Source organism: Lytechinus variegatus, chromosome 12 (genome assembly GCF_018143015.1).
Source record: "Lytechinus variegatus isolate NC3 chromosome 12, Lvar_3.0, whole genome shotgun sequence".
Classification (NCBI taxonomy): domain Eukaryota; kingdom Metazoa; phylum Echinodermata; class Echinoidea; order Temnopleuroida; family Toxopneustidae; genus Lytechinus; species Lytechinus variegatus.
The window spans coordinates 14,658,211-14,684,594 of NC_054751.1; the positions used below are offsets into that span (position 1 = coordinate 14,658,211).

At 34.9% G+C, this 26,384-nt stretch overlaps 1 protein-coding gene across 6 annotated transcripts in view; it reads right to left on the reverse strand.

Annotated features, from left to right (window-relative positions):
• The window catches only part of LOC121424885 (exocyst complex component 6B-like), a 46,714-nt gene that overhangs the window by 6,574 nt on the left and 13,756 nt on the right, over positions 1-26,384 (reverse strand). For 3 of the 6 annotated variants that reach the window (XM_041620732.1, XM_041620736.1, XM_041620738.1), the window contains exons 6-19: positions 23,336-23,464; positions 20,598-20,690; positions 18,726-18,878; positions 17,350-17,396; positions 16,815-16,935; positions 15,950-16,021; positions 15,687-15,784; positions 11,616-11,721; positions 8,140-8,361; positions 6,865-6,944; positions 6,087-6,192; positions 5,538-5,666; positions 3,102-3,134; positions 227-259 (exon numbers count right to left, since the gene is read on the reverse strand). In XM_041620732.1, the coding sequence (XP_041476666.1) occupies positions 227-259; positions 3,102-3,134; positions 5,538-5,666; positions 6,087-6,192; positions 6,865-6,944; positions 8,140-8,361; positions 11,616-11,721; positions 15,687-15,784; positions 15,950-16,021; positions 16,815-16,935; positions 17,350-17,396; positions 18,726-18,878; positions 20,598-20,690; positions 23,336-23,464 (1,422 nt within the window). The remainder of the gene's footprint in view (positions 1-226; positions 260-3,101; positions 3,135-5,537; positions 5,667-6,086; positions 6,193-6,864; positions 6,945-8,139; positions 8,362-11,615; positions 11,722-15,686; positions 15,785-15,949; positions 16,022-16,814; positions 16,936-17,349; positions 17,397-18,725; positions 18,879-20,597; positions 20,691-23,335; positions 23,465-26,384) is intronic. The other 3 variants (XM_041620733.1, XM_041620739.1, XM_041620737.1) reach the window with 3 other exon arrangements.

Consider the following 26,384-nt stretch of genomic DNA (forward strand, 5'->3'; position numbering starts at 1 on the left):
GTAAGATACTACCATTTCCATTTTCAGTCTGGAGTAACTCTTTAAAGATATAAACGTCTTCTGAAGAATGATATCAGCTCTCTCATCATAATGGGCTTTACAACATGACACAGATCACAGTGAATGGAACTATAGTGTTACAAGAAACACACATTAGTGTATTGTGCTGGAATGTTAGAGAAGATGTCATGTCTAATGGGCTTATAAACAAAAATCACTAACTCACCACAAAGTCCAAAATACATGTCGCATCACTTCTCTGTTATGGGTAAAAAATAATTATGCAGGAGTAGGTAATATCAGTATGAACATTGTCGCGTGAAATATAGTTTTTAAAGTCTTTCTATACCTAATGTTATTAACATGTTTCTTAAGTTGTATTTACTGATGGCTTCTTTTTTTTCTCCTTTAGATTTTACAAACGTCAGAGCGTCTTTTTTTAAATACAACTGCTACATCATATGGCAAAGTAAACAACTGAATGCACAGTGTATTTACCGGTATACATACATGAATGGATACAAAAATGGAGCTGTCAAAAAATGACTACAATGTAGCTAATATATATTACATAGAAAAATGAGAGAAAGAGAAATTCAGATGTAGGCAATATCTGATGAATTATAAATCATGACATATTTTTCTTAAAGAAATTATATAAGACTATTTAGTAATAATTTCTGTCAAAATGAAATTCAAGAGTATGATTATTTTGAGGTTGAAATGAGATTCCTTGCTTGAAAAATTATATAGGTATTTGGTTACAAATAAAATGTCATTATATAAAAAGATATTTATATTATTCTAAAGATAGAGTTCTATTTTAAAAGACTTGAATTCGAAAGTATGAATACAGGTATATTAATTTGGAAAGAAAAAGAGAATTTAGTTAAACACACGCAAACCCGATCACAGCAAACATTATAATTTCCTTTAAGGCATGTAATATGCACTGTTATACTTAAATTTCAACATTTGGCCTTCTGGTATGATGTAAAAGATTCTTATGTTTTAATGTACTTGTAATCTTTTGTAATACTATTTATAAATAAATGGTTTAATAGATACTGGTTGGCACAATTCAATGCCATGTACATTAAAGGGACATACATGTATACATATACCATGATATGACTTATATTAATAAATACCATGGGAGAAGATTAAATAATTTAAATAAATTTTAATTCAAAGTCAATTGATTTCATAAGATTTGGTTGGTCTACGGCATCAAAAAGATGCTTTCGCCTCCCAATGTTGTTAACTCCTCCTAATTACCCTTGCACCATGACAAATCAAAATGAAAGGTAAAGGGCAAAGTATGTAGAAGAAAATTGGTTGGAAAATGCTATTCTGGTGAGTGAATCATTTGCTATTATTGGAATCTTTACAAGTAGCAAGCAGTGCACACATGACTTTTCTGTGTTATTTGTTAAAAAGTTACAAATAAACATTTGAAGCAGGCGGGAGTACAATAAAAATCTGATAACCAATGGAAATGTCAACAGCTCATTATCACTATGACTTAGAGATTATCAATCCAAGTCATAGGAATTTGCAAATTACTTTTTAAAAAATCACTATTTCTGATAGGGGGGGGGGGGAGCTTTTTAGATCTATTTCCATTGCCCTTTTAGAACTTTTAAAGAACATTCTCAAGTTTTCTGGAAGTTGTACATGTATTCCTGACCCCTTTTCAACCTTTCATCCAATCAGTTGATCACAAACCTATTTTTAGATTTAAAAATTATTATATAACTATTAAAGCTATCTGGTATGTACTCAATTGGGTAAAAATATTAGATTGAATTTTATAAATAGGTATCAACACAAGAAATGATTAGAATAGGAAAGTTAAAGTTATAATTTCAGAAAGACATTATATCTTGGAAGAATATATACTTCACCGCACAAACCTTAATTAGGGAGAAAGAAAAAGGAGATCGCTCACATAATTAAGTATCAGATCTTGGTAAAATATACACTTCACTGCATAGACCATATTAGCATAGAAAATAAGATAGTAGCTGATATAATAAACTTTTTTATGGGTTTGATCACAGATGTACATATTTCTTATATCCATGAAATATCATCATTTCGTACACAACAATGTATATTCTATCCACAATTCAAGCATTTATACTGTTAACAGTAGGCCTATATTTCAAGCCATTCTCCCTTGATAGCATTAGCCAGTCAATTATCCAGGTTTTAAATCTGATTTAGTCCCCTAATATGGAGGTGGCTGCATTCACCTTTCACTCACAAAGACCACCATGACCCCCCTCCCTCCACTTTATTCAGTGCTTCCTCCTCCCTAAACCCACCCCCCTCCTACTCCCTTCCGTCACTTGCTTCTTCCATGTCTTCTTCCAATGTCTTCTAGTACTGTAAAGCACTAAAATGTATGTTTTATCTTACATGCTACTTGTAATACTTATGTAAATTGTCTCACTTTTACCCATTTTTAATGTTCACGGACTTGCTGAAAAGCAGTCTGTTATGAGTGAATGTAAGTTTTACTGTACTGTGATTAAATATGTATAATATAATACAATATAGTAGAATAGGTATATTGGATAGCTATTTGGGAAGGTTGCTCCCAGCCAATAAAATACATGGTTGTCAGTTGTGTCCGAAACATGCCCTCTCTGAGTTTGTTTTCAGTAGCTTTTAATGCATTGCATTCGTACACAAGAAGCATATATACCGTAAGTTGATTAGTGTTTCATTTTATACAATTATATAAATCTGCATAGTTACATTGAAGAAAAAGTAATAACAAGTATATCACAAGCAACAGTATCTATTTCCCCCACAATATTACAAAAAGCATATTGACCACAATGCTTATATTTGGCACCATTTCATTTCAATTCAAATTTCTCAGTTTGAATTTTCTTATAGAGTATTATAGTATATATATTATAGTATCTCTTAATATTTTAGCTGTCAAATTTGTGTAGTGTTTTTGTTTGTATTTTTGTACTTTCAATTTTATTATTGTTCACCTTATTAGTAGACCAATGGGTGTTAATACAAATATGTTATATAACAAAGAAGTATAGAAATAAAGAATTTAAATCAAGTTTTCACACCTTACTAGTAGGAGCAGGAACCCTCATACCACACTAAAACAGGGAAAAAGAGGAATGCAGTGTAAAAGTTTTAACTTTCAAACAGCAAAAAAATTATATAATTTGGCATACATATTGCTGTATATTTTCTGTCTAGTAATATATTACATGTACATGTAAAAATAAATCTGTACATTATTTATTGCTAAAATATTAAAATAATGTTAAAAAAGAAGAAAATATACACAAGAACCTAGATTTTCCCTAGTTATAGATTCCAAAAACAAACTTTTATAAAGAAAGAGCAGGAAGTATTTTATAAAAATACAACAAAATAAATATATAGTTGGGTGTATCTAATAATTATAGTAATTTTACTTCTTTATTTACTAAAAGGGACAATGTCATGGTATAAGATTAATATCTTGATTAGCAGAAGAAATGAATAGTTGGGCACAGTTATAGGAATTATTTTCCAGTTTCAATGAGATAAATGGAAATGATAGAGACACATGAGTATTTTTGGAAGGACAGTAGAGGTATATTATTCACACTTATTATTTATTTTCCAAGTACAATTTGGAATAAGGTAAAAACTAAAAAGGATGTTCACAATCAATTTTGAGACAATTGTCTGAATTAATAAGAAGATACATTTAAACAAATTACATTTCTATAAAATATGTCAGTTTCAATTGACCATGATGCATGAGGAAAATGAGGAAAAAGTCAAACAAAAGTCCTCAAATATCAGAGAAAAATCTTCACACGTATTTGGAATGGATCAGGCAGAGTGGGAGACAAATGTAGTCCCTATCATACGAAAATGTGTGACCTAGGTATATATATCACACATATATGTCAACTCAAATTCTCCTTCACCACGAATCAGCTCGGAGCATGTTCACTAACATGTACATGTATAAACTTTCCCTTGCAGTAAAGGAATAATTGCAGCATTTTTTTTTATAGTTTAAAATGGATGTTTCCATTTTTCTAGAAGCCTGATATCTCATTGATTTACTGCACGAATCGCTGAATTTTGTCATATTATGGGTTAAAAGCTCACTATTCCATGTTAAAAAAAAATTTAAAAAAAAACTCCAGACAAATACAAACTTATCACTATGGGCCTGTATTAACAAAGATTTGCAATCAATTGCACTTCAAGGAACAGTTTCACTTTGTTAATGATAGGCATATTCAACAATATATTTTCATGACATCATTTTCAAAAGAGCACAATAGCAATGATCAATACAAAATAACAATGATGAAAAAAAAACATGCTTGTGAAAGTAACCTTCAATGGCTATCGTCATTTCACTATCAATTACAATTCCTTAGTGTAACAGGGCCCATCAGAGTGTTTGTGAGAACAGAGCAGAATAGCACCCCAAACACAGCATTCAAATAACATAGAAGGAGCAAGCCATGAGATTGAAATCATAAAATACCGAAGATTCAATGGGAATGTCAAATTTTTAGGCTTAACCTTAAAAAAACACTAATAACCTTAATTCTTAGTTTTGATATAATTCAATCAGTTTGACTGAAAAAAAGAGAGATTTCTGAAGTATTTGGAACAGAACCATCCGTCTCTGAGATTATGATTTATCAAAATTTTCTTTTCAGAGTATCATGACAAAAGTTGAATGTTGAATATGTCAATCTGATGGGATTCTCTTTTTTGGGGGAGGGGGTGGGGAGGTGTGCGAATGGGGCCTCTACTCCATAATAATATCATCAGAGAATTGTAAATCATTACCACAAATAATACAATTCTCTTGATTTTGAAGACTGATTAAATTGTGTATGGTATGGATTTATCTAACACACAAGGGACCTCAAAATTTATCTGGGGGATCTGGGGCCTGTTTTATAGAGAGTTGTAACTTTGCCATTATAACAACTACCATGGCAACAGGCTCAGCAGCCAATCAAAATCAAGGTTATTATGGTAGTTGCCAGAATGGCAAAGTTATAACTCTTTATGAAACGGGGCCCCTGGTGTGTAGCAAATCCCATTCCTGTGACTAGGATTCTATTTGACGAACTAAAGTATTTTCTAAAAGATTAAAGTAACTACAAATGAGTCAGGAAAATATTCAAATGAATAACTCTGGATAGTGAGGGAAAAGGGTGTGATTAAATGGCGGAAGGGGGGGAGGGGGGAAAACCATGGTCGGTGTCATCATGGACAATGGAAAATTGGGGATAGGATGGCTGGTGATTGAGGATGTGGAGGGGTAGATAACTGGGGGTTGGATGCCGGGTAATCGGGGCGAGATTACAGATAACTGGGGGTGAGACGACAGGTAATTGGTGGTGGGATGGCATGTAGTTTGGGATGGAGCCACAGGTGAACGGGCATGGGATGGCTGGTAGGTGGGTAAAGAAGAGGTGAAGGGGGGGGGTAATATTGGTAGGAGGTTGGGGATGTAAGGGACTATTTACCGGTAGATGGTTGAAAGCCTTGAAGCTGCCTTCCAGGAAGCGGATGATGTCGATGATGTAGCCACTGGCTCTTCCCTGGGATTCATCTAAGGACCAGTCATAGGAGGCCAGCTCCAAGAACTCATCAACCTACGTGCGAGACATTGGACAAAGACATCACATACTCCTAAATGTTGGTCCATACTATAAGCATTCTACATTTCATATACAGTTACTGAAAAACTTACAGCCACCTTGCAGGACGTGGGACTGATAGCCTATCAGGAGAGGATAAAAGCAGTCTCTGTACAAAGCAGGCGGTCTTTACAAACAATCTTGTAACGACATGTTTCAATGAGCAATACTATTAAATTGAGGAACTTGTGGTCTTATCTGGCAGATACAGTAGTCATGTCAGAGTGTTATCTTGATGCCTTGCCAAAGGGCGTTAGTACTGTGTTGGAATCGGAACACTAGACTATTAACATCAAAAGATGTCCATAGTTGAAATTGATCACTACTCTTTATATGGCATGGCCCAGGGATGACATCACAAATCACATGACGTACCTTTTCATTAAGTCTCCTATATATCTCTAGCTCCGCTTCACTCCGTGCATCTCTAAAGATGTTTGTGCTCTGCAGACCAGCTGCATGAATGTTATCTCCAGTCGTCCTGTATTACAAGCAAAAAATGACTCAAGATATTAGAGAAAGACAGCTTATAACCTCAACATTTATCATTATTATACTCGAAAATACCCTCCATGGAAAGGAATTTTTAGAAAGAAAAGAACAATCAGAGAAACAGAGAGTTTTGAGTTTTGCTACAGTTTAAATCAACTAGAAATACATATTTACAGAAATGTTTAATCGACACAACCCCCTTCCTCTCCTGAATAAAAGAAAGAAGTTTCCTGCCTCATCACCTGGACAAAGTTTTTTTGTGTGTGTTCTACATTTAACAATATTAAAATTTGACCTTACAGATTAATTTTTAATTTGAATATATTTCTGAACCCTTCAAAAATCTTTTAGCATCCACTACATTTGTCTATTTTAAATGGTTTTACCTTGTACATGGACAATTCCACAAAATGATCAACCTTTTTGTAAGTCCGAACCCTTTTTTCTCAAGTCTCAGCCACTTCATAAACTGACCAAGTCATGGTCCTTGGACAACATTACAGACAGTAAAAAGAACGAGCATGCAGAGAGAGAAAATTTCATGAAGGTCCCTCATATAGGGGGTTGGACGTACCGGTACATATTTTATGGAATTGCCCATATGTATTTCAATAGATGTTACATATCATAAAATGAGAATTCTTTTTTCTCAAATACTCACCCTGTAATATTAGAGATAAAATCCTCCAGATATTTACATGCATTTTCTAGGTGAATGGTGTTGACAGTGACTTGAACCAACTGAAAAGAAAACAATGGAGAAATTGTGTTTGCTAAAATTGACATACCACTGATCAAATGATGTCCCAGCGACCATAAGATATTGGGTTAAATTTCATCACACAAGTAGTACCCTCTGCCAAGAAAGTAATCTTAATTAGCCACACTCCACCGGTTTTTTAAAGTGGTAGAGAGTGCTAACCATTGAGATTTGATAGTCAGTGAAGTTTACCAGGCATGTGAAAAATATCCCCTCCCCTTTAGACATTATACTGACAGTGTTATCAATCACTAAAGATTATAGATTGTGGGTTTGATGTTCCTTTATCACGAGTGGTGATTGGTATCATTTGCTAACTGGTTTATGCAATGGATAACATTTGATTACTACTGGTTAAGAACTGGGCAGTGCTCTATAGATCGCAGATATTAATTGTATTTGAATAGGTCCCTCATCCCTCATCCTTCATAATCAGAAAAAGGAACATTGACGTAGATTTTAGATCATTTCATTATCTCTCTGCATTTTCAGATGCTATAATCACTTGTGATAAGTAGCATATGTTACATTCCTATGCAGGTTTGTGATATATGATGATGCACGATGTCTGTTCAACCAAATGAAAAGTTGATATGAATACAGAAAAATAATCCCCCTCCCTCTTCCCAATTTTTCAGCAATTACACATTTCCGACCCAAATCATTATTGATACATACAAAAACTTGGGTGGTCATTCTATTGGAATTTGTTTTCTCAGTTTTAGATTGCAACCACTGCTGGAAATCAAGATTAATAGTAATATTAGCATGGGTGTCAGTGCAAGGAATTATCTTTGGTTCCGGGGGGGGGGGGGGATCTATTGTTTCGTCCTCCCAAACACAAAAGATAATCCTCTGCGCTGATGGCCATGAATAATCATAATAATAATAGCTGGATGTATAAAGCACTTTTTGCCTGAGGATACAAAGCACTGCTATTATTACCCAGGCTTTAGCTCGAGCTACCATCACTGGCGCTCGGTGCATGAAAGGAATTACTCCTACCAGGTACCCATTCACCTCACCTGGGTCAAGTGCAGCACAGTGTGGATAAATTTCTTGCTGACGGAAAACATGCCATGGCTACGATTCGAACCCACGACCCTCTGTTTCAAAGGTGAGAGTCAGAACCACTTGACCACGACGAACCCACACAAGAATAATTGAGCAGCCTACCTCTGTGAGCCCCAGGCATCTCTTTCGTATAAGAGCATTGAGACATCCACTGAGCGTCCTCGTCAATAGGACGTTGGTGGACTTTCGGATCATGTCGTCCCTCTCCGTCTGCGTCAGGTGAAGATCTTGGGAGAACTTGTGGCATGCATAGATGAACTCCTTGATCTGTCTGTACACCTTGGGGACGAACTCAGAGAACGGCAGCCGACGTGGATATGGTGCCTATATTAAAAAAAAAACAGCACATGGTATTTTAATTTTTGCTAGAAGAAACTTACTTTGTTTGGAAGAATTGTGTTCTGGATTTAAAAGAAACTAGAATTTAATTCGTCATGCGGACGAATTAGGTGGTCTGTCATGATTTTTTCAGTGTCGGCTGATGTATGAAATAAATCATTTAGATATCATTGATAATCTTGATCGTAGACATCCTAAGAATAAGTTTTCACCATTGCTAAATGTGATTATTGATGTGGTGATGACAATCGTCAGACATACATCTTCAAACAGATACATACAAGATAGATGATTATATATATAGATGGATGGGGTGATGGATGGATCAAGTGATCGATTGAGAGATAAATGATAGGTGGTTATATGAATAAAACATAGACAGACATATAGATAGATAGACAGATAGATAGGTAGGTAAATAGAAAGAGACAGATAGATTGATATAGAAAGATAGACATATTCAAATAGATATATATAAGAGAAATAGATAGATAGATAGCCAGACAGACAAACATATAGAACGATAGATAGACAGGCAGCTAGATGGATGGATATATAGAAAGATAGATAAATATACATATCTAAACAGATAGATATATTATATTAGACAGAGAGAGATAGATAGACAGATACATATACAAAGTAGGTAGATAGACAGATTGACATATATATGCATAGATAGATAGAGTGAGAAAGAGAGACATATTTAAACAGGTAGATATATATTTGACAGAGAGATAGACATATATGTCATGTAGGTAGATAGATAGAAATATAGATAGATTTATAACAGATAGCAGATGGACGGATATGATTAGATATATATAATATGAAAAAAACTAATTATAATCTGTTTTATTTTGCAATATTTAAGCTATTAATTATTAGAATTGTTATAATTGATCGTGCGCAAGATAGTAAAAAAAAAAAAAAAAAAAATCATGTTCACCCGCGGACTCGAACCCCTGCTCACATGGTTGAATGAGATGCAAGTCTGACGCCTAACCGATTGAGCTAGCATATTTCCCATAGACTTTACACGTAAGCAAATTTGAGAATTACAATTCCAATTTTGCAAGCGAAATACGGGCATGATCCCGTCATCTGATCAAAAAATGGAGGGCACACTTCCGAAAGCTTAGAATCTCAGCTACAACATATTAAAAGTTCAGGGAAAACCGACAAGAAAAAATGGAGATATGGCTCACGAAATAGAGGAATGTCGAATCTACTTTTGAGAAAAAGTCATGTGCCATAGAGATTACACGCAAAATGAGGAAAAATGACATGCCTCTTTTCATCGCTGTTTTACGCAATGATGCGTTTCTCAAAACGAAAAGTCATGTTAACTAAAGATAAAGAGTACATTCTAAACTACAACATATCGAAATCTGAGCGAAAACTGATCTATATTCGAGAAGTTACAGCCAAATTTGCATAAATTTGATGACGTCATTTTTGAAAAAATGAAATTTTTAGTTTAGGCGCCATTTTGATGACGTCACGATATAATTTAGGGACATTGATGACATGAAATCACATCTACAACTCATACTCTATCGATATATCAAAAAAATTGGGGGTCAACGGACTATTTAAAGAGCTACAGTGAAATTTCAATAGGCATGTTTTTGCCCATATATGGCCTATAGTGAGAGCTCGCGCGCACACGTGCTGCAGACTTTAACGGGTGTTAATTTCGTCATTAATGGTCGTAGAAGGTTGATCAAGGTATCAAATTGTTCAGAATTTTATTATCAATGCAAAGATGTAAAAAAAACAGTGTTTCTGCGTTGCGGTAAGGCGTTACGCGCGGAAAATTTTTGAAATACTTAAAATGACCTAAAACATACTCTAGTTTGGTCAAAAAGTGATTTTGAGCATTTTTAAATTTTGACGCGCGTGCGCATGACCTCCAGGTGACCTTTGATGACATGACCTGATGACTCTTGACCTGAAGTTAGTGTGATGTTAATTTGATTGATTTTTGATAATTGATAATGGAGATATGATCGATAATGTGATTTTACAAAATGGCGCCTAGATGACGTCATCATGACCTGATGACCTTGAAAAGCTTATTTTGACGTGTCCATAATAGATCCTATAGATGACATGAAATTCAATGAAATTGACTAAGTTCATTTTGAGATAACTTGGCGACAAGAAAATCCGTAAAAATAAATAAATAAATAAATAAAAAGAAAATTCTGACGAAATTAAGAGGTGATCTGTCAAAGACAGACCACCTAATTATTACATAATTTTATCTTAATTTAAAGACAAGAACAAATTGATTTGTCTCTACCACTTGGGGACGCACTCTAGCCTATGAGAGCACAATGTCTTTTCCAATAGATACTAATAGTACATGGAGAATTAAGTTATGATGAAAATATATGACTTCTTTTTTGTCCATAGAGACTATTTTTTATTTTTGAATTTGAAGGAAATATATATTATCTTGTGGTATTTTTATATAGATTAAAATAATTGGAAGAATATTTGACACCTGTAGCCGATAATAATATGATAGCTGCCTCGGTCTGTATAGATAGAAAATAGTACTTTCCATCTTTTTTATACAATTTCAATCACACAAATTGTTCAAATTGTCATTTGCAAACTGGACACTAAAACGTCACAAAACAGGCCCTTAATTTCTGCAATTACCTACGAAGATAGTATATCAATCTTCAAGGTCAAGTCCACCCCATAAAACACTTGATTTAAATAAATAGAGAAAAATCAAACATGAATAGCGCTGAAACTTCATTGAAATCAGATATAAAATAAGAAAATTATGAGAGAGAGTCAATAATGTCACTCATTATTTCTTTGTTTTTTATTGTTTAAATTATACAATATTTCAATTTTTACAATTCAATAATTAGGACCTTTTTGCCTGAACCACAAAATGTTAAAATAATGGAATTCAATGTGTGCAGGGAGGAATGAAACTTTGTTTCCCATGACAATGACGAGAAAATAAAAATATTTCATATAATAAAATACAAAAGAATTAGTGAGTGGGTGATGTCATGGGTCCCCTCATTTGCATACCGAACAGGATGTGCATATAACTGTTTGATGAAATTAAGCGAAACTTTTAAATGTCATAACTTTCTCACTTTACATCCAATTTTGATAATTTTTTCAGTATTATGCTTGTTTGAATTTTCTCTTTCTATTCAAATCAGCTTTTTGTTGGGTTGGACTTTTCCTTTAATAAGACTTACTTTGTCAATCTTCTCATCTCTAAATGGGAATGACCTGATGAGGTCAAGGTACTCTGCCTCAGAGTTGACTGCCATAGCGGTATAGTTATCCTCATCGAATATATCACTAGGAAAAAAAAACATTGAGATGTTTGAAAACATGTACTCTCCTAAATGAAGACCAAATACTGATGGTCTCACTAAAATTTTTCATTAATAAATCAAGTACTTATAATTTCATAGTCATTTTACAATTTTCCCTCTATGACTCTATGTGACTCAAGTTTGTTGTATATACAGTGGAACAGATCTATAGTGGCCACCTAAGAAAAAAAAACCTTTAAAGACAGGTGGCTGCTATAGACAGATTCTTACACAATCTGTATCCATGGGAATCGGTTTTAGTGGTCACTATAGGTATGTGACTGCTATAGACAGGTTCTTACACAATCTACCTCCATGGGAATCGGTTTTAGTGGTCACAATAGGCAGGTGACTGCTATAGACAGGTTCTTACACAATCTGCCTCCATGGGAATCGGTTTTAGTGGTCACAATAGGCAGGTGACTGCTATAGACAGGTTCTTACACAATTTGCCTCCATGGGAATTGGTTTTAGTGGTCACTATAGGCAGGTGACTGCTATAGACAGGTTCTTACACAATCTGCCTCCATGGGAATCGGTTTTAGTGGTCACAATAGGCAGGTGACTGCTATAGACAGGTTCTTACACAATTTGCCTCCATGGGAATTGGTTTTAGTGGTCACTATAGGCAGGTGACTGCTATAGACAGGTTCTTACACAATCTGCCTCCATGGGAATCGTTTTTAGTGGTCACAATAGGCAGGTGACTGCTATAGACAGGTTCTTACACAATTTGCCTCCATGGGAATCGGTTTTAGTGGTCACAATAGCAGTGTTGTAGTCAAGGCTCAAACCTCCAAGGCCAAGGCTAAGGCCAAGGCTTTAATACCCAAGGCCAAGGCTTCAATACCCAAGGCTGAGGCCAAGGCATGGAAACCCAAGGCCAAGGCCAAGGCCTGAAAACCTCAAGGCCAAGGCCGAGGCCAAGGCACTTCAAACTTACGATATACAGAACAATGAGCTATCAATGCTTAGGCCGCTAGACATCACACATGGCAAAAATGTATGTGAGCGAGTGGACTGAGCGAATAAAGAATTTCACCCTTGTACATTTAAAACAAAAATAATTTCATGATAGATTTAGACATAATATATTATATATAATGTTGTTTTTTTTGTGGGGGTGGTTCAGAGCCAAAAAGGCACTTATATACCAAAGTGGGAATTTTTGGTGCTAACAGATACATGTATTTTCAAAATGAGATTATCAACTGTGTGAAGTAGTTGTTTGTTTTGTAGAAATTAAGTTTAGCAAATTCTTTTTAAATTTATTTCTTATTGATAAGATAGATATTTTGATTTAGGGTTTACTTCTCAGCGAGAAAGTGTAGCGAGCAAGCAGTTTTGAAAAGAAAATCAATTCTGAAGTTGTAAAACTTGATTTTTGGTTAATTATGGGGTTAATGACTGTTAAATCACTAAATCACTGTTGCGTGATGTTGCCAGTACGAACCACGATCTCAAACTTCTGGACATGAGTAATAAGACATGCCAAAATTAAATATTCTGAGCTGTTTTTGTAATCATGAAAAAGATGTGTATCTAATTAAAGAAATAATGCTAGATAATGTACAGATCAGAAAAGGAAGCATTTAAGGACTGCATTTTTAATAGGATACATAACTCACCAATCAAATGAATGCGAGCGCAAAGTGCGAGCTAAAAAAAATTGTGACATTCCAACCTGAAAACTGGACATTCTAAGCAGGAATAGAATGAGTACCATAATTGATGCGAGTGCAGAAAGCGAGCCGAAAATTTGTGATATTCCAACCAGAAAACACCATTCTATACATTTTTGTAACCATGAACAGGATTACATGTAGTACTGTACTAAACAATAACTGATGTAAGCATGATTCAAAATTTGTGATTTTCAAACCTAAATGTATTATTTTTACTATTAAGGAAGGTATTTCTTTTTGAAAAAGGGCAAAATCATTCTGAAATAGAAGGCATTTTTGACTTTGGAAAAAGAGGCATTTTTTCCTACAGGAATTTTTTTTTTTTGGGGGGGACAAGAGAGAACAGAGCGCAAGCTGAAATTTTCAAATGCTGACTTGAAAATATGTCATTTTTAGGATTCTTGCCAGTTTTCATGTTTTTTTCTGCTTACAACCACTTTCAAATTTCAATTCTCATTTCTTGTATCTTCTACACCTATTTTACCTAAAAAACCAGAATAAAGAATACTTACAAAATAAAGTTATATTCAAAAGGATACAAAATAAATGGGGCGCACCCCATACCCTTAGTTGGGGGGGGGGGGTAAATCTTGATTATATCCTGAAACATTTAATTATTAATAGTTATTAATAATATTGATAATTATTAATTACGTATCATTATTTTAATTAATCATTATTTCTTGAACCCACAATGACACAAAAACAAATATGTTATTTCATTGAATTTTTTCCCTTTGTTTTGTCAGTCTGAGACACTAGACCCAAAACAAAATGTATACAATTTAGAAAAGATGTACTGCCTATCATTATTAACTAATTCTGCAGTATGATCTGCCTAACCAGCCACCCCCATCTTTCTTACGCCCTTACATGTTTCTCCTTACAATTTAGAAAAGATACATGTATACTGCCTATCATTAACTAATTTTGCAGTATTTTCTGCCCAACCAGCCACGCCCATCTTTCTTACCCCCTTACATATTTCTCTCCCTTATCCTCTCTCTCTCTTCCCATTCCTCTTTCTCGTCTGTTTAAAAATATATCAGACCCCCCCCCCAAAAAAAAAAATGAGAGAGAGAGAGAGAGGAAGAAGTTCCACCACCAAGAATAAACTTAAAATAGGGGGATAAATGAAAGGAAAATGTGGAGTAAATTTGATAGTATTTTCTAAACATACTGTCAGTCTTTCAAAAAAAAACTTTTCTTATAGCAAAAGGGTGACAAATTTTGTTCGCTCGCTCGCTTCAATCGCTTTCAACTTTCTTGGCAGAAATTTTGTTCTATATGCCATGCTTGGCCACTCTAAATTTTTGGCTCATCATGCCATTGACATAGCCAATTTGGATATACCAAAATTAAAGTCTGTGTACAAGTTTTCCAAATCTTTTCAGAATATAATTAAGACTTAAATCATTCTTGTTGGCTAAAGAAAATAATACAAGGAAAATCCTAATGGAATAGAAATCAACCTTGTTATAAATCATTCCTTAGAGGTAGCTATGTTTAAAGTATGAAAGTTGTTGTCAAAATTGCAGTCAGATCTGTCAGAATTATTCCTTTCATCAAAGCACTATAATCTTGATCATAATCATTATTGCTGTCATTATTATCATTAATATTGTCATTATCATCATTAGTCATGATTACAACACATTACCAATTAATAGTTATTTTTCATCACTGCTGTTTTCTTTGTTAGAATGTGATGATAATTCTTAATAATGATGATTTAACAATTACAATCGATGACACAGCTAGTACACTTACTGCTGTTGCTACAGTTACTGGTGACTGGTAGTTTTGACCATTAGTGTCATTAAATATACAGAACAATTGAAACATTTATAATTACTTATATAAAACAAATGGAAGTACAAAATACAAAATGCCTTGAAAAAGCCTTGAAAATGCCTTGAAATTTCAAGGCTCAAAATCCTCAAGGCCAAGGCCAAGGCCCTCTCAAGGCCAAGGCTTGAATGTTCAAGGCCAAGGCTTTGAAAAAATAGGCCTTAAGGCGCCTTAAGGCCAAGGCCGAGCATCAAGGCACTACAACACTGCACAATAGGCAGGTGTAGATTTGACTGTATATGGTAAATCAAAGGTGATGAAGAACATCCAAATCAACAAAACATAGTTCTGTAGTTTATTGTTGATCAACTATGTCAAGCAACACATAATTTACAATCCTATTTTTAAAAACCCCAAATACACTTTGGGGTGACTAATTGTGTGTTAAGATTCTTATATTTTCTATGGTTACCTAAAGACTTGAACCCATTTCTTCATGAGGATTTCATTGTATTGATCCTTCAGGTCTAATAGAAACTCTGTCAGTGGTGTCGTGTTGAAGCCATAGCTCTGTCAAGAAAAACAAAACCGGAAAGAAAAATAGAGACTATCAGAACAAAAAAGACATTGTTAGCAGTTGTATTTTTCTAAATTTGCGATAAGGTTTACAAAAAAGATCAAAAGACTTTATTTTCTTTTCTAAGAAAATAGGTACCAAAGGGTGGATATACTTACATTAACTGTCTGTACGAAGAGGACTACAAGATTCTTAATGCGCAGTAAGAGTGTTGCATCTGTGCAGTATGCCTGTCAAATAAACATCAGAAATTTCTTAATCTTAACTCACTGGAGACTGCTCCTGCATGTATGCGAGTTAGAGTCTATGTAAAACATGTGCTATAGTGAAATAATTAAGTCTCTAACAGGTCAAAAAGTGCAATTTTATTCAGAGCATTTATACTCACTGCATTCTATCCAGCTAAAAAAAACAAGAGATTGTATTTTTATTGATCAATATTTACTCCCTGTATGAGATCACAAGAATGAAATTCAAAAAAAAGAAAAGAAAGAAAATGAGAACTTACATCTTGATATCAAATGTATTACAATATCAAACTCTATTCGATAAAATCTTTTTAAAAAAATACATTGGTATCACTATGGCATGAGTAAACAAAGTAATTGATATAATAATAATTCAGTTCGTAACTGACTGCTAAGAAAGCAATGTTTGCTTATCAGCAACAAGGGAATCAACAGCTTTATGTCCTGTCCATGGGACCTAGTAATGAGGATAAATGATTTGACAAAGGGCACTAATGCATCGACTATGCCTTAAACCTAAATCAGAGTGCACGACCTCAGATCTATCAATTTTCACTCTCCCTGATTATAATTTGAAAATCTGAACCTGATGAACGATTGTGTCTTCCGAACTAGAATATTAAAATCTGACTTAAAGTCTGGCATGAGTGTGTAGTGAACATGTTCAAAACAAATGAGGTTGATTTGCCATTAAACAATCCCAATTATTATCATTAATTATGCATCTATTTCTCTCTGAATAGTTTCTTATCAGAAAAACGTTTGTGTAACTTACTGAATTATTTCTAAGTGTGCTTCCAATTTTCGATAATGCCGTGTTCCATAGATCATCTAAGTACTCTCGTGTTACTAAGCCTTCAGTGGTACTTAACACATGGTCTTCAAGAACAAAGAACCTGAAAAGAATAGCAATACAAAACAGAATGGTCATCCAATAACATACATATCAACAATTTTCAAAAATGATGAATTGCTTTGTCTAAAATTTGCTTCAGGCAGAATGAGAGGTATATCGCATCTTACTGAGTGCATAATCCATGATACTTGAATTATATCAATCAAATGGAAGTTAATGATCTTAAAAGGTGACAAATAATTAAGGTTCATCAGACACCTGGCAGATCAGTGCAACTGCATGTGAGACCGATCATGCCCGTCAGAAGGATGGAATAGAATTTTCTTCTATACAAGTCACAAAATAACAATATGGATCCAGGAACAAGCAGTGGGTCTTGAGCAGGTGCTTTTCAAAGAAATGTGGTATATTGGCTTTTAGGTAAATGAATGCTAAAAAAGACACTGAAACTTACCCTAGAATTTGATGAAAGTATCTCTTGTAGTGATCTAATGATTCATACTGAAAACAAAAGGAAAGGGAAAAATTACATCTTCTACATACCAGTTTCTAAATATACATGTGTACGTTAATCTGCCTAAAAATGTAGTTAGGACCATAGAAATTTATTCCAATAGGTAGAATTTTAAATTTGTAAATAATGCAAATCTTCAAGGTCAAGTCCACCTCAGAAAAATGTTGATTTGAATAAATAAAGAAAAATCAAACTGGCACAACGTTGAAAATTTCATCAAAATCGGATGTAAAATAAAGTTGTGACACTTTTGCTTATTTTTCACAAAACAGTGATATGCACAAGTCAGTGACATGCAAATGAGACATTTGATGATGTCCCTCACTCACTATTTATTGTGTTTTTTATTGTTTGAATTATACAATATTTTGACAATAAGGACTAACTTGACTGAGCCGTATATTATATGCCAATTCCACATGTTCAGGGAGGAATTAATCATTGTTTCATTGACAATGAGGACAAAATTAGAATATTTCATATAATAAAATACAAAAGAAATAGTGAGTGGATGATGTCATCAGTCTCCTCATTTGCATACCGACCAGGATGTGTATATAACTGTTTTGCATATCACTTTAAAATATCATAACTTTCACATCTGATTTTGATGAAATTTTCAGTGTTTATGCTTGTTAGATTTTTCTCCTTTTATTCAAATTAACTTTTGTTGGGGCGGACTTGTCCTTTAAGTTCCTGATATGATGCATCACCATATTGGGCAGATCTTGCTCACTCGCCACACGCTACAATTTGTGCGTTCCATAATATGGTAAATGCATCCAAATTGTATCCTTACCGTGACACCACTCATTCCTGTTCAACCTGAGAGATTGGTCGACTACAGAATACCCAACACCATGCGTTAATCACACTGTTTCTCTTTTAATTAATTTGATTACAAACTTTGTTTAAACACTAGTTTTCCTGGGATCCTGCGGGTAGTTCTTTTGATTAATCCTTATTCTTTCATACACTATAATAGGATTTGTAATTCAGATAAAGAGATTTTGAATTTTTATAAATCTTTCGCTGCACATGGCTAGCCTCAGAAAGAGTTGACAACCCACATGGAATAGTAGGCCTCTCATGACGATAGATGTTGGTTGCGTATGTATAGAGATTATAGAGCTGCCATCTTAGAGGGTGAAGCCATTGCCTTGCATGTGTTGGTGATCGCATCTCTGACAACTCTGTTTACATGCATGCCTATGTCCTCTGAGGGAGGGCGCTATGAGATCATGACATCACATGCATAAGGACTCATACAAAACACGCAAATTGATTACAAGATTCTGAAAGGGGAACAGACTTACCGTGTTACCCTGAGGCTGGATGGCAAGCTTAGACTGTTTGGTTCTTTGTTTACGGTAGTAACTCTCAAACACCTCCCTCTCACCAAGCACCGAGTAGATGTGAAGACACCGGTAGACCGGAGAAAAATCAACCTTGTCTTGTGGGCTCACCTCCTGAAGTGACCATGGCAATAACGGTAGAGGATAACAATTATAATGGTTATGGTGGTGGGGGTGGTGTTGATTATGATGATGGTGGAGGTGATGATTGTGGCAGTTTGGGGGTATGATGATGTTGATGATATTTGAGGGATGAAGCTGTGCCTGCTGCAGCTGATGATGATGATGGTGATGGTGATGATGATGATGATGTTAATAATATTAATGGTAATGATAATGCTAGTAGCATCAATGGTGGTGATATTTTGATGATGATGGTGGTGGTGGTGATAGCGGTGGTGATTGTTGATGATGATAGTGGTGATGGTGACGACGATGATGATGTTGGTAATAGTAGTGGTGATGATGCTGGCAGTAGCATTAATGATGGTGTTAGTTTGATAATGGTGGTGGTGATTGATGTGATGATGATGATGACGATAGTTGTAATGGCGATGATGATGTTGATAATGGAAGTGGTGATGTTGAGAATGTTAGTGGTGATGATGATGTTAGTATTATCAATGATGGTGATATTTCTATGATGATGGTGGTGATTGTTATGATGGTGATGATGGCGGTGATGGTGATATGTTGATGATGGTAGTGGTGAGGATGCTGGTAATAGCATCGATGGTGGTAATATTTTGATGATGATGGTGGTGATGTTGGAGGTGATTGTGTGATGGTGATGCTGTTGTTGATGAGACTGATGACTTTCAAAGAACATACATAATACACTTCATATCTCATTATGAAAATATAAATCATTCATCCAAGAGGTTATCATCAATATATTGTTAATAAATGGGCTTGATAAGAGAATGAGGACTAAAAAAAATCATGAAAATAAAATTTGCCATGGTAATCTGAAAGCAAATGAATTTGAGATGGCAAAATGACTTATATTTCTCATCTATATGGAGTGGTTAATTTGAGAACTACCATGCACTAGTGTAAACAAAAAAATCCAGAAGAATGGATCTAAAATGATTTAGTTTAAATATATTTTTGCCTGTTTTTAGGGGAGACAAAGTGATTATCAATTCTGAGTACCATACACGTACATCAACAAGATTTACAGGATTATGAGCCCACTTAGGCTCAGTACACTAAAATAAAGTAAAACAATTTTCTAGAATACTTTCAAATCAATTACTGGTATTATATACTTGGTATGTAAAGGAAATTAGAAATTTGAAGTGGACTTTATATTAAAATAGAAGGAAAGTCAGGATAGTCTGGGAGCGGTGATAGATCAACCTTGCTGGAAACGAACCAACTTTCATGTGCATGAGTGGAAAGAGCATACCATCACATTTAGTATATTTATGCTGCCTGGTCGCACATTCCAGGAGCCGGTATTATGGCTGTAGACAGAGGCCAAGGCCCCCAGGGCAACAGTTTTTTTTCACATACTTGAAAAATGTGTCTAAGTGTCATGTAGCTTGACTCTGGTCATTCACGTTAAACTCTTTTTTCTTTTCTGCTATAGGTAGGTTGATCCCGTCGGCTCCCAGACTTGTTACGCACTCTGCATGCAATCATTATCAATATAACCCTTTCATTGACTTTTTATGACTATTTTTTTTAAATTTCATTTTTCACTCAACAATTCCTGATAACTTAAATTCCTTTAGAAAAAATCACACAGCTGAATACGATAAAAAGGTTCTGCTTTTACTGAATGTTCCAAAGGATTTGAACTTCCCAATACTGGAAGGGTAAACTTACAAAATCGAATGATATCCGCCGCGAGGCCATCCTTCGTGGCCGCGCAGCGAACTTTGCGAATTCTGCCCGGATCTTCAAATCCTGTAATAATACCTAAACATGTGTGAGACAATGACATATACTCTGCAATTGTAAGATGTTTTTGTTCAAAGTGCATGCCATGCATTTCCATAAGTAAGCTCAGTTCTGTTCAATCGAAATACGGTTTTATTTGATCTTCCTTAGGTGACTACTTCATGCAGCATGCTTAACCCCTATCGCGCCATGGATGGCAAATCCTGACCAAATATCTGAGGATTTTAACATTTTTCTTTTCTAAAATTCTTTGTCAATCGTAAATTATTTGCACACAGCCTGCTTGACTTCCCTCCTACACACAGCATTGCGGTGCTGACATGGTTATGTTACAGATGTCATCATCTGAACTATTTTGTCAAAAAATGTGTTGTCAAAGTTTAATACTTGACAGTACTATTATGATCAATGAATCAAACAAAAGTGGTCTTGATGGTATAATTTGATTCATAAATAAATATCTGTTTGAATATACAGTAGAAACTAAAAAATTTCAATATGTAAAGAAGAAACAAAACAAAAATGGTATGAATGATGATCCAATTAGTGAGGTGAAGGAAGCGTATGTTATTGACAAAGAAACCGAAAAATATTGTCAAAGATGAAAAATTTCAGGGTTTGGGAATGGCTGAAATAAAAACTAGATTCGTAATGGAAAGGCTATATCATGCACATGACAAAGTGTAGTTTGTATATTGATTTTCATGAGAAGTTCTCTGGAATGAGGTAATTATGTACATGCATGGAACAGGCACAGTTCTACATTATTGAAGGGAATATTTCCAGTACAAAAGCAATAGTATCACTAGTTTTCTCATTTTCACTTGACCTTTAGTGCACATGAATCACTGTTTGAGCAAGCTCATGCAAAACTTTAAAAGTTTATCACTAATATTCTTTTATATATCCAACTTTGATGGAAGCTTCGGTGATTAGCTTGTTTTATTTTTCCCTTTATATTAAAATCAACTTATAGTTTGAATGGACTTGACCTTTGGAGAAAACATTTGCATGAATCTTCGTGACACCATCTAAGGCCAAGTAAAAAAAGAAAGTAGTTGATCGTCCGGGTTTTTTGAGAGCGGTGATGAGGGAAGTCCTTACTATTTGCTATCTTACTATTTTTTTTAAAAACAAGGAGGCATTTTCTCGGCCCATTTTTTACAAGAAGTGATGAGGGAGGTCCTTACTCTTTACTATTTTTTTTGCTATTTTTTATTCATATGGTTGTCAGGCCATGTCAAGCTCGAAATATGTGATCGATGCATGGTCAATATTAATAATAAATGAGTAGAAATGTATATATATATATATACAATTGATTGGAAATCTATGGAAAATGTATTATGCAATAAAAATCTATCGATGTATTTATACTGATGTGTACCGGTACTGTATTGTAAAACAAAACGTTCATGTCAAGTAAATGATTTAAACATTATTCTATATTAATATATATATATATTGTAAAGGTAAAAAATGCATGGGGGTGTGGTCATTTTTATTACCATGGAGCCATGTTTAGTTTTCCAGAGCCAATCTCTTTTTTAGTTCTGGGCATGGTTTCGCATAGCAGTTTTCCAGCTACTTGTATATTCATTAACATGTTGTTTAATACTGTGCAATTTTTATTCATTTTTTAATTGATGTCAAATGTTAAATGATGATTGAATTAATTGATAATTGTTCACATATTTATTATTTCATGTTTGTAACTGTGTTGTTAGATATATTTACTAACTTATTTTTACAATTTTCCATCAAATTGAATAGCTCAAGGAAGAATAAAGATTATCAAATTTGAACAGAATTGGCACTTCTTGGAATCCCATTAATTATTTTCAATCTTGATAAAGAATAACCAAGTTGAAATTATTTTTTTTAATATTCAATGCACTGCCTGCTGACGTTAGAAAACTCAATTGATTTCACAAATTCACATGTTGCGCCAGCACAGTCAATAACAATAACATCCCAGCACACAAGTCATGCATTACCCAACAGAGTCACAACAAGCAGTCAATCACCGTTACACACATCGAAGTACAGGTGCTATCACTCACCAAAAAACCCGCCGAAATACAAATTTACATCATCAAAATTGATTTTTCTGCGCCATATTTCCAAAGCAGGCGACAGATTAGTTCAGATTCAGGAAGCGGGGTCCCCGAAAATGCACTAAAAATGAAGAAATCTGTGATCTTCCCCGGATCTTCCCCGAGTTTGCAAACTTTATTTTCTTGCTAATTTATGATGGTATCTTCAAATTTCCAATAGAAAACCAAATCAGATTTTTTTTTTCTTTCCTGCAGTTACGGCAATATCGGACTTTGCTTGTTTTTGAAGTTGCGAGAGAGATCCCAAACCACATGAGAGCAAATCGCTCGCCAATTTTGTGATTTTTTTCGCTATTCAGCAGCCATAAAAATAGTAAATATCAAGAAAATTGATGCTGCAATGAAAAAGGGAACATCAAAAAAGGAACATCCCAATTTTTTTTTTTTTTTTTTTTTTTAGCCAATTTTTGAAAATAGTAAATATCAAAAATTTCCATGCGGCGGCCAAAATAGATGCGCGCGAGGACGATCAACTACTTTCTTTTTTTACTTGGCCTAATGGTGCCAAGAGAATGTATAAAAATAAAATCAAGATCAGTTTCTTACTTCTTCCTCCTCAAACATGAAGTCCCCTACAGAATCCTTATCTGCCTCTGTGAGCGGCGACTCGGCTTTGACTGTACGATGTCTGGCTTTCATGAACGCCGACGTCTCCAGGGTACTTCTCTTTTGAACCTGTGAAAAGTGAATAGAGAAGAGAGTTTAAAGTTAATACGGGCCAAGTAGTTGCAGCATGTGTTAATAGTTCCAGTGAGCTTCAGTGAGCAGCAACTTGGCTTTGACTGTACATGTCTGACTTTCATGGAGGCTGACGTCTTAAAGGTACTTCTCTTTCAAACCTTTGAAAGCCAACAGAAAAAGTCTTTAATAAACTTAATTATATCAAGAGGTGGCATTCATAGCAGTGGTTAATTTACCCCCAGGCCAACTTAGATCACACTCTTACTGAGAGTCATCTGCAACCTCATTCATCATGAACAAATTCATGAGGATAAAACCCCAACAGATCCACATGTTGTAAATTATGCAAACTAATCTTTATAAAAAATAATAAAATCCTTGCTGAAGAGCCAGCAGAATGAAGGTATCAAAACAGATATGTGTAAATGTCATGATTTTCTTGCTATTTCTCAGTTATAACAATTTCTTTTTTTTTACCAGGATCATTATAAGGCACATGATTTTTATTCATTCTTACAGTCATTTGGATTGCCATTTCCTTGAATTCAGTTTGAATATATGTTTGAAATTGTTCTGGAATTTACATTTATTGTTTAGGATCCGATGACCAGGGTAATAATACTTCTGTAAAGCGCTTACAAATGTCGTTTTGATGTGTTAAGCGCAGGGTAGGAAATCATTTTTTTTTTTAGGGGCTACTTTTTTTTTACATTGGGGCTACCACTGAATATCTTGGGGCTATTTTCTAATTCATGGGGCTACTTTTTTTTATGGCATATCAGCAATTACCTTTTGACATTCCGAGACTCGCTGTGACGCCTAAAAGCTCAAAACATATTTGGTGGGGGAAATGCCCTAAAGGCCTTACAATAATCAACAGCGATCCCACCAGAGTTGCCTTCAGCTTCACACACTTGAGCCAATCAAGGTCCCAAGACTTTATTGGCTTATTCAAACATTTTAAGAAATCAGATTTCAATGTGTTTTGACACCCTCATTCCACATCCCCTTTACAACCACACACACATGGGCTTATTTATTTTTCATCTTTAATGAACCACGAACAATGAACCCCCCCCCAAAAAAAAAAACAATCTAAATAAAATTAATGAATAAAGTAAACATGTAAGAGATGGAGAAAGGGAGAATTCAGATCAAATAATAATTTTAGAATTTTTTTTTTTTTTTCATGGTTAGAGTTACGGGTGTGGGTGAGTGTTTGTGTGTGAATTTGACTGTGAGGTGCCCTTGGATTGCATATAAATTATGTTAAAGAAATGAAATCAATATCTAACTCAGTCTTTTCAAATTCCAGCACATAACCGGCTATGTACATGTATTGTAGGTTCATGTACCTGAAGTTTTTCACAAGTTATTTGGAAACGCAGTTCTCCACAGAAAATGCCTTTCATTCTGGGAGAGTCTAAATTTGGTGAAAATGTATTCATTAATAACTTAAACATTAATCACAAAGAAGAAATCATAAAGTTTTTTTTAACAGTTTTCAAAAATTAACATGAAATCTAAACTCTATCTGAAACAGAAAATCACCATCACTTAGGCCATTACTGATAGAATTCTCACCCAGAGCTCTGGCACAGAACAAGAGCTCAAACTGGCTAGCTAACAGCATGCAAGTACCACACTCAAGTGCACGGCATCCTCCCTTTTTTTTTTTTAGATTGAGCCTTGTTTGATGATTTGTTGTCTAATATTTACCCCTCTTCAAGAAAGAAATTAAAAAGCTATAATTCACAACTATACGCGAAGTGATTTTGGATTATTAAGGCTCCGTTTTGACATGCAAAGTCAGCCACTGTGAGGATAACAGACTCGCACATCGTATGTGCTGTGAACAGGGATTTATTTCCTGAGCAATTCGAATTACTATATCACAGAAGTGTGATATCATGAATGGGAAATGTGTGCATTAGATATTGCACATTGTGAAGTATGGAAAAACCATGGTATTGAAAAAGAGACGCACTTGGCAATTTGAAACTGTGCTTATTGTAAATTGAAAGTTACTTGATTTTACATGTAGCTTCCTAGATATTTAAATTACATGTACGATATGGCTTCGCTGCTTATCCATCTCGCACTCCGACTCGATGATGTCGATAATCAGAGCTGTCACCAGCTGATCGCTTACAATTTTGTGCATGTGGTCTCGTTACCAGCTGTGCAGTCTAATCGTGCACGCGTACCGAACGCGTGCCATGCGGCAAGTGCGTCAACAATTCTAAAAACCCTGTGCTAAAGACTATGCATACTCCGCATCCCATAATGCATTGCGCGTTTATTTACAATCGCGAAGCTTTCAGTGTTGCGGAAGGCTCGGATATTGCATCGACGTACCTTCCAACTTAAAAGCTGGCAAGGGCGATATAAAAGATGCGCTTGCTCCGCCGCCAGAGAACCTTAAATGTGTGAAGTAGTTTTTATATTGTCGATGGTATTTTATTGGGGCGATTCTAAAATAAATAGTCGCCCCAAAGCATTGGGTTTTGAGAATTTTTAGGGGCGATTCGGGCTGTCATGGGGGCGAAATCGCCCGTCGCCCCCGTGTAATTCCGACGCTGGTTAAGCGCTATGTAAATGCGGAATATTATTATTATATTTATAAGATTTGGAATGGCTTAATATGAGACTATGATGATGCTATGTAAGAGGGATGGGAGGTATTGTATGAGTATTTATCAAAGTATTAAAGAAGGTGGGGGGGGGAGGAACAAATGGTTTCTTTGCCCTGCATTCATCTTGTGGCAACCCATAGATACACTGACAATGAAATGGAAAATAAACGTACATTTACATAATAAAAAAATGATTATAATATCAGAGTCAGTTTGGGGTTAGCTGAAAAGTATTTCTATATGCCCTTTTTTCTTTTTATGAGGATAAGCACTTAATA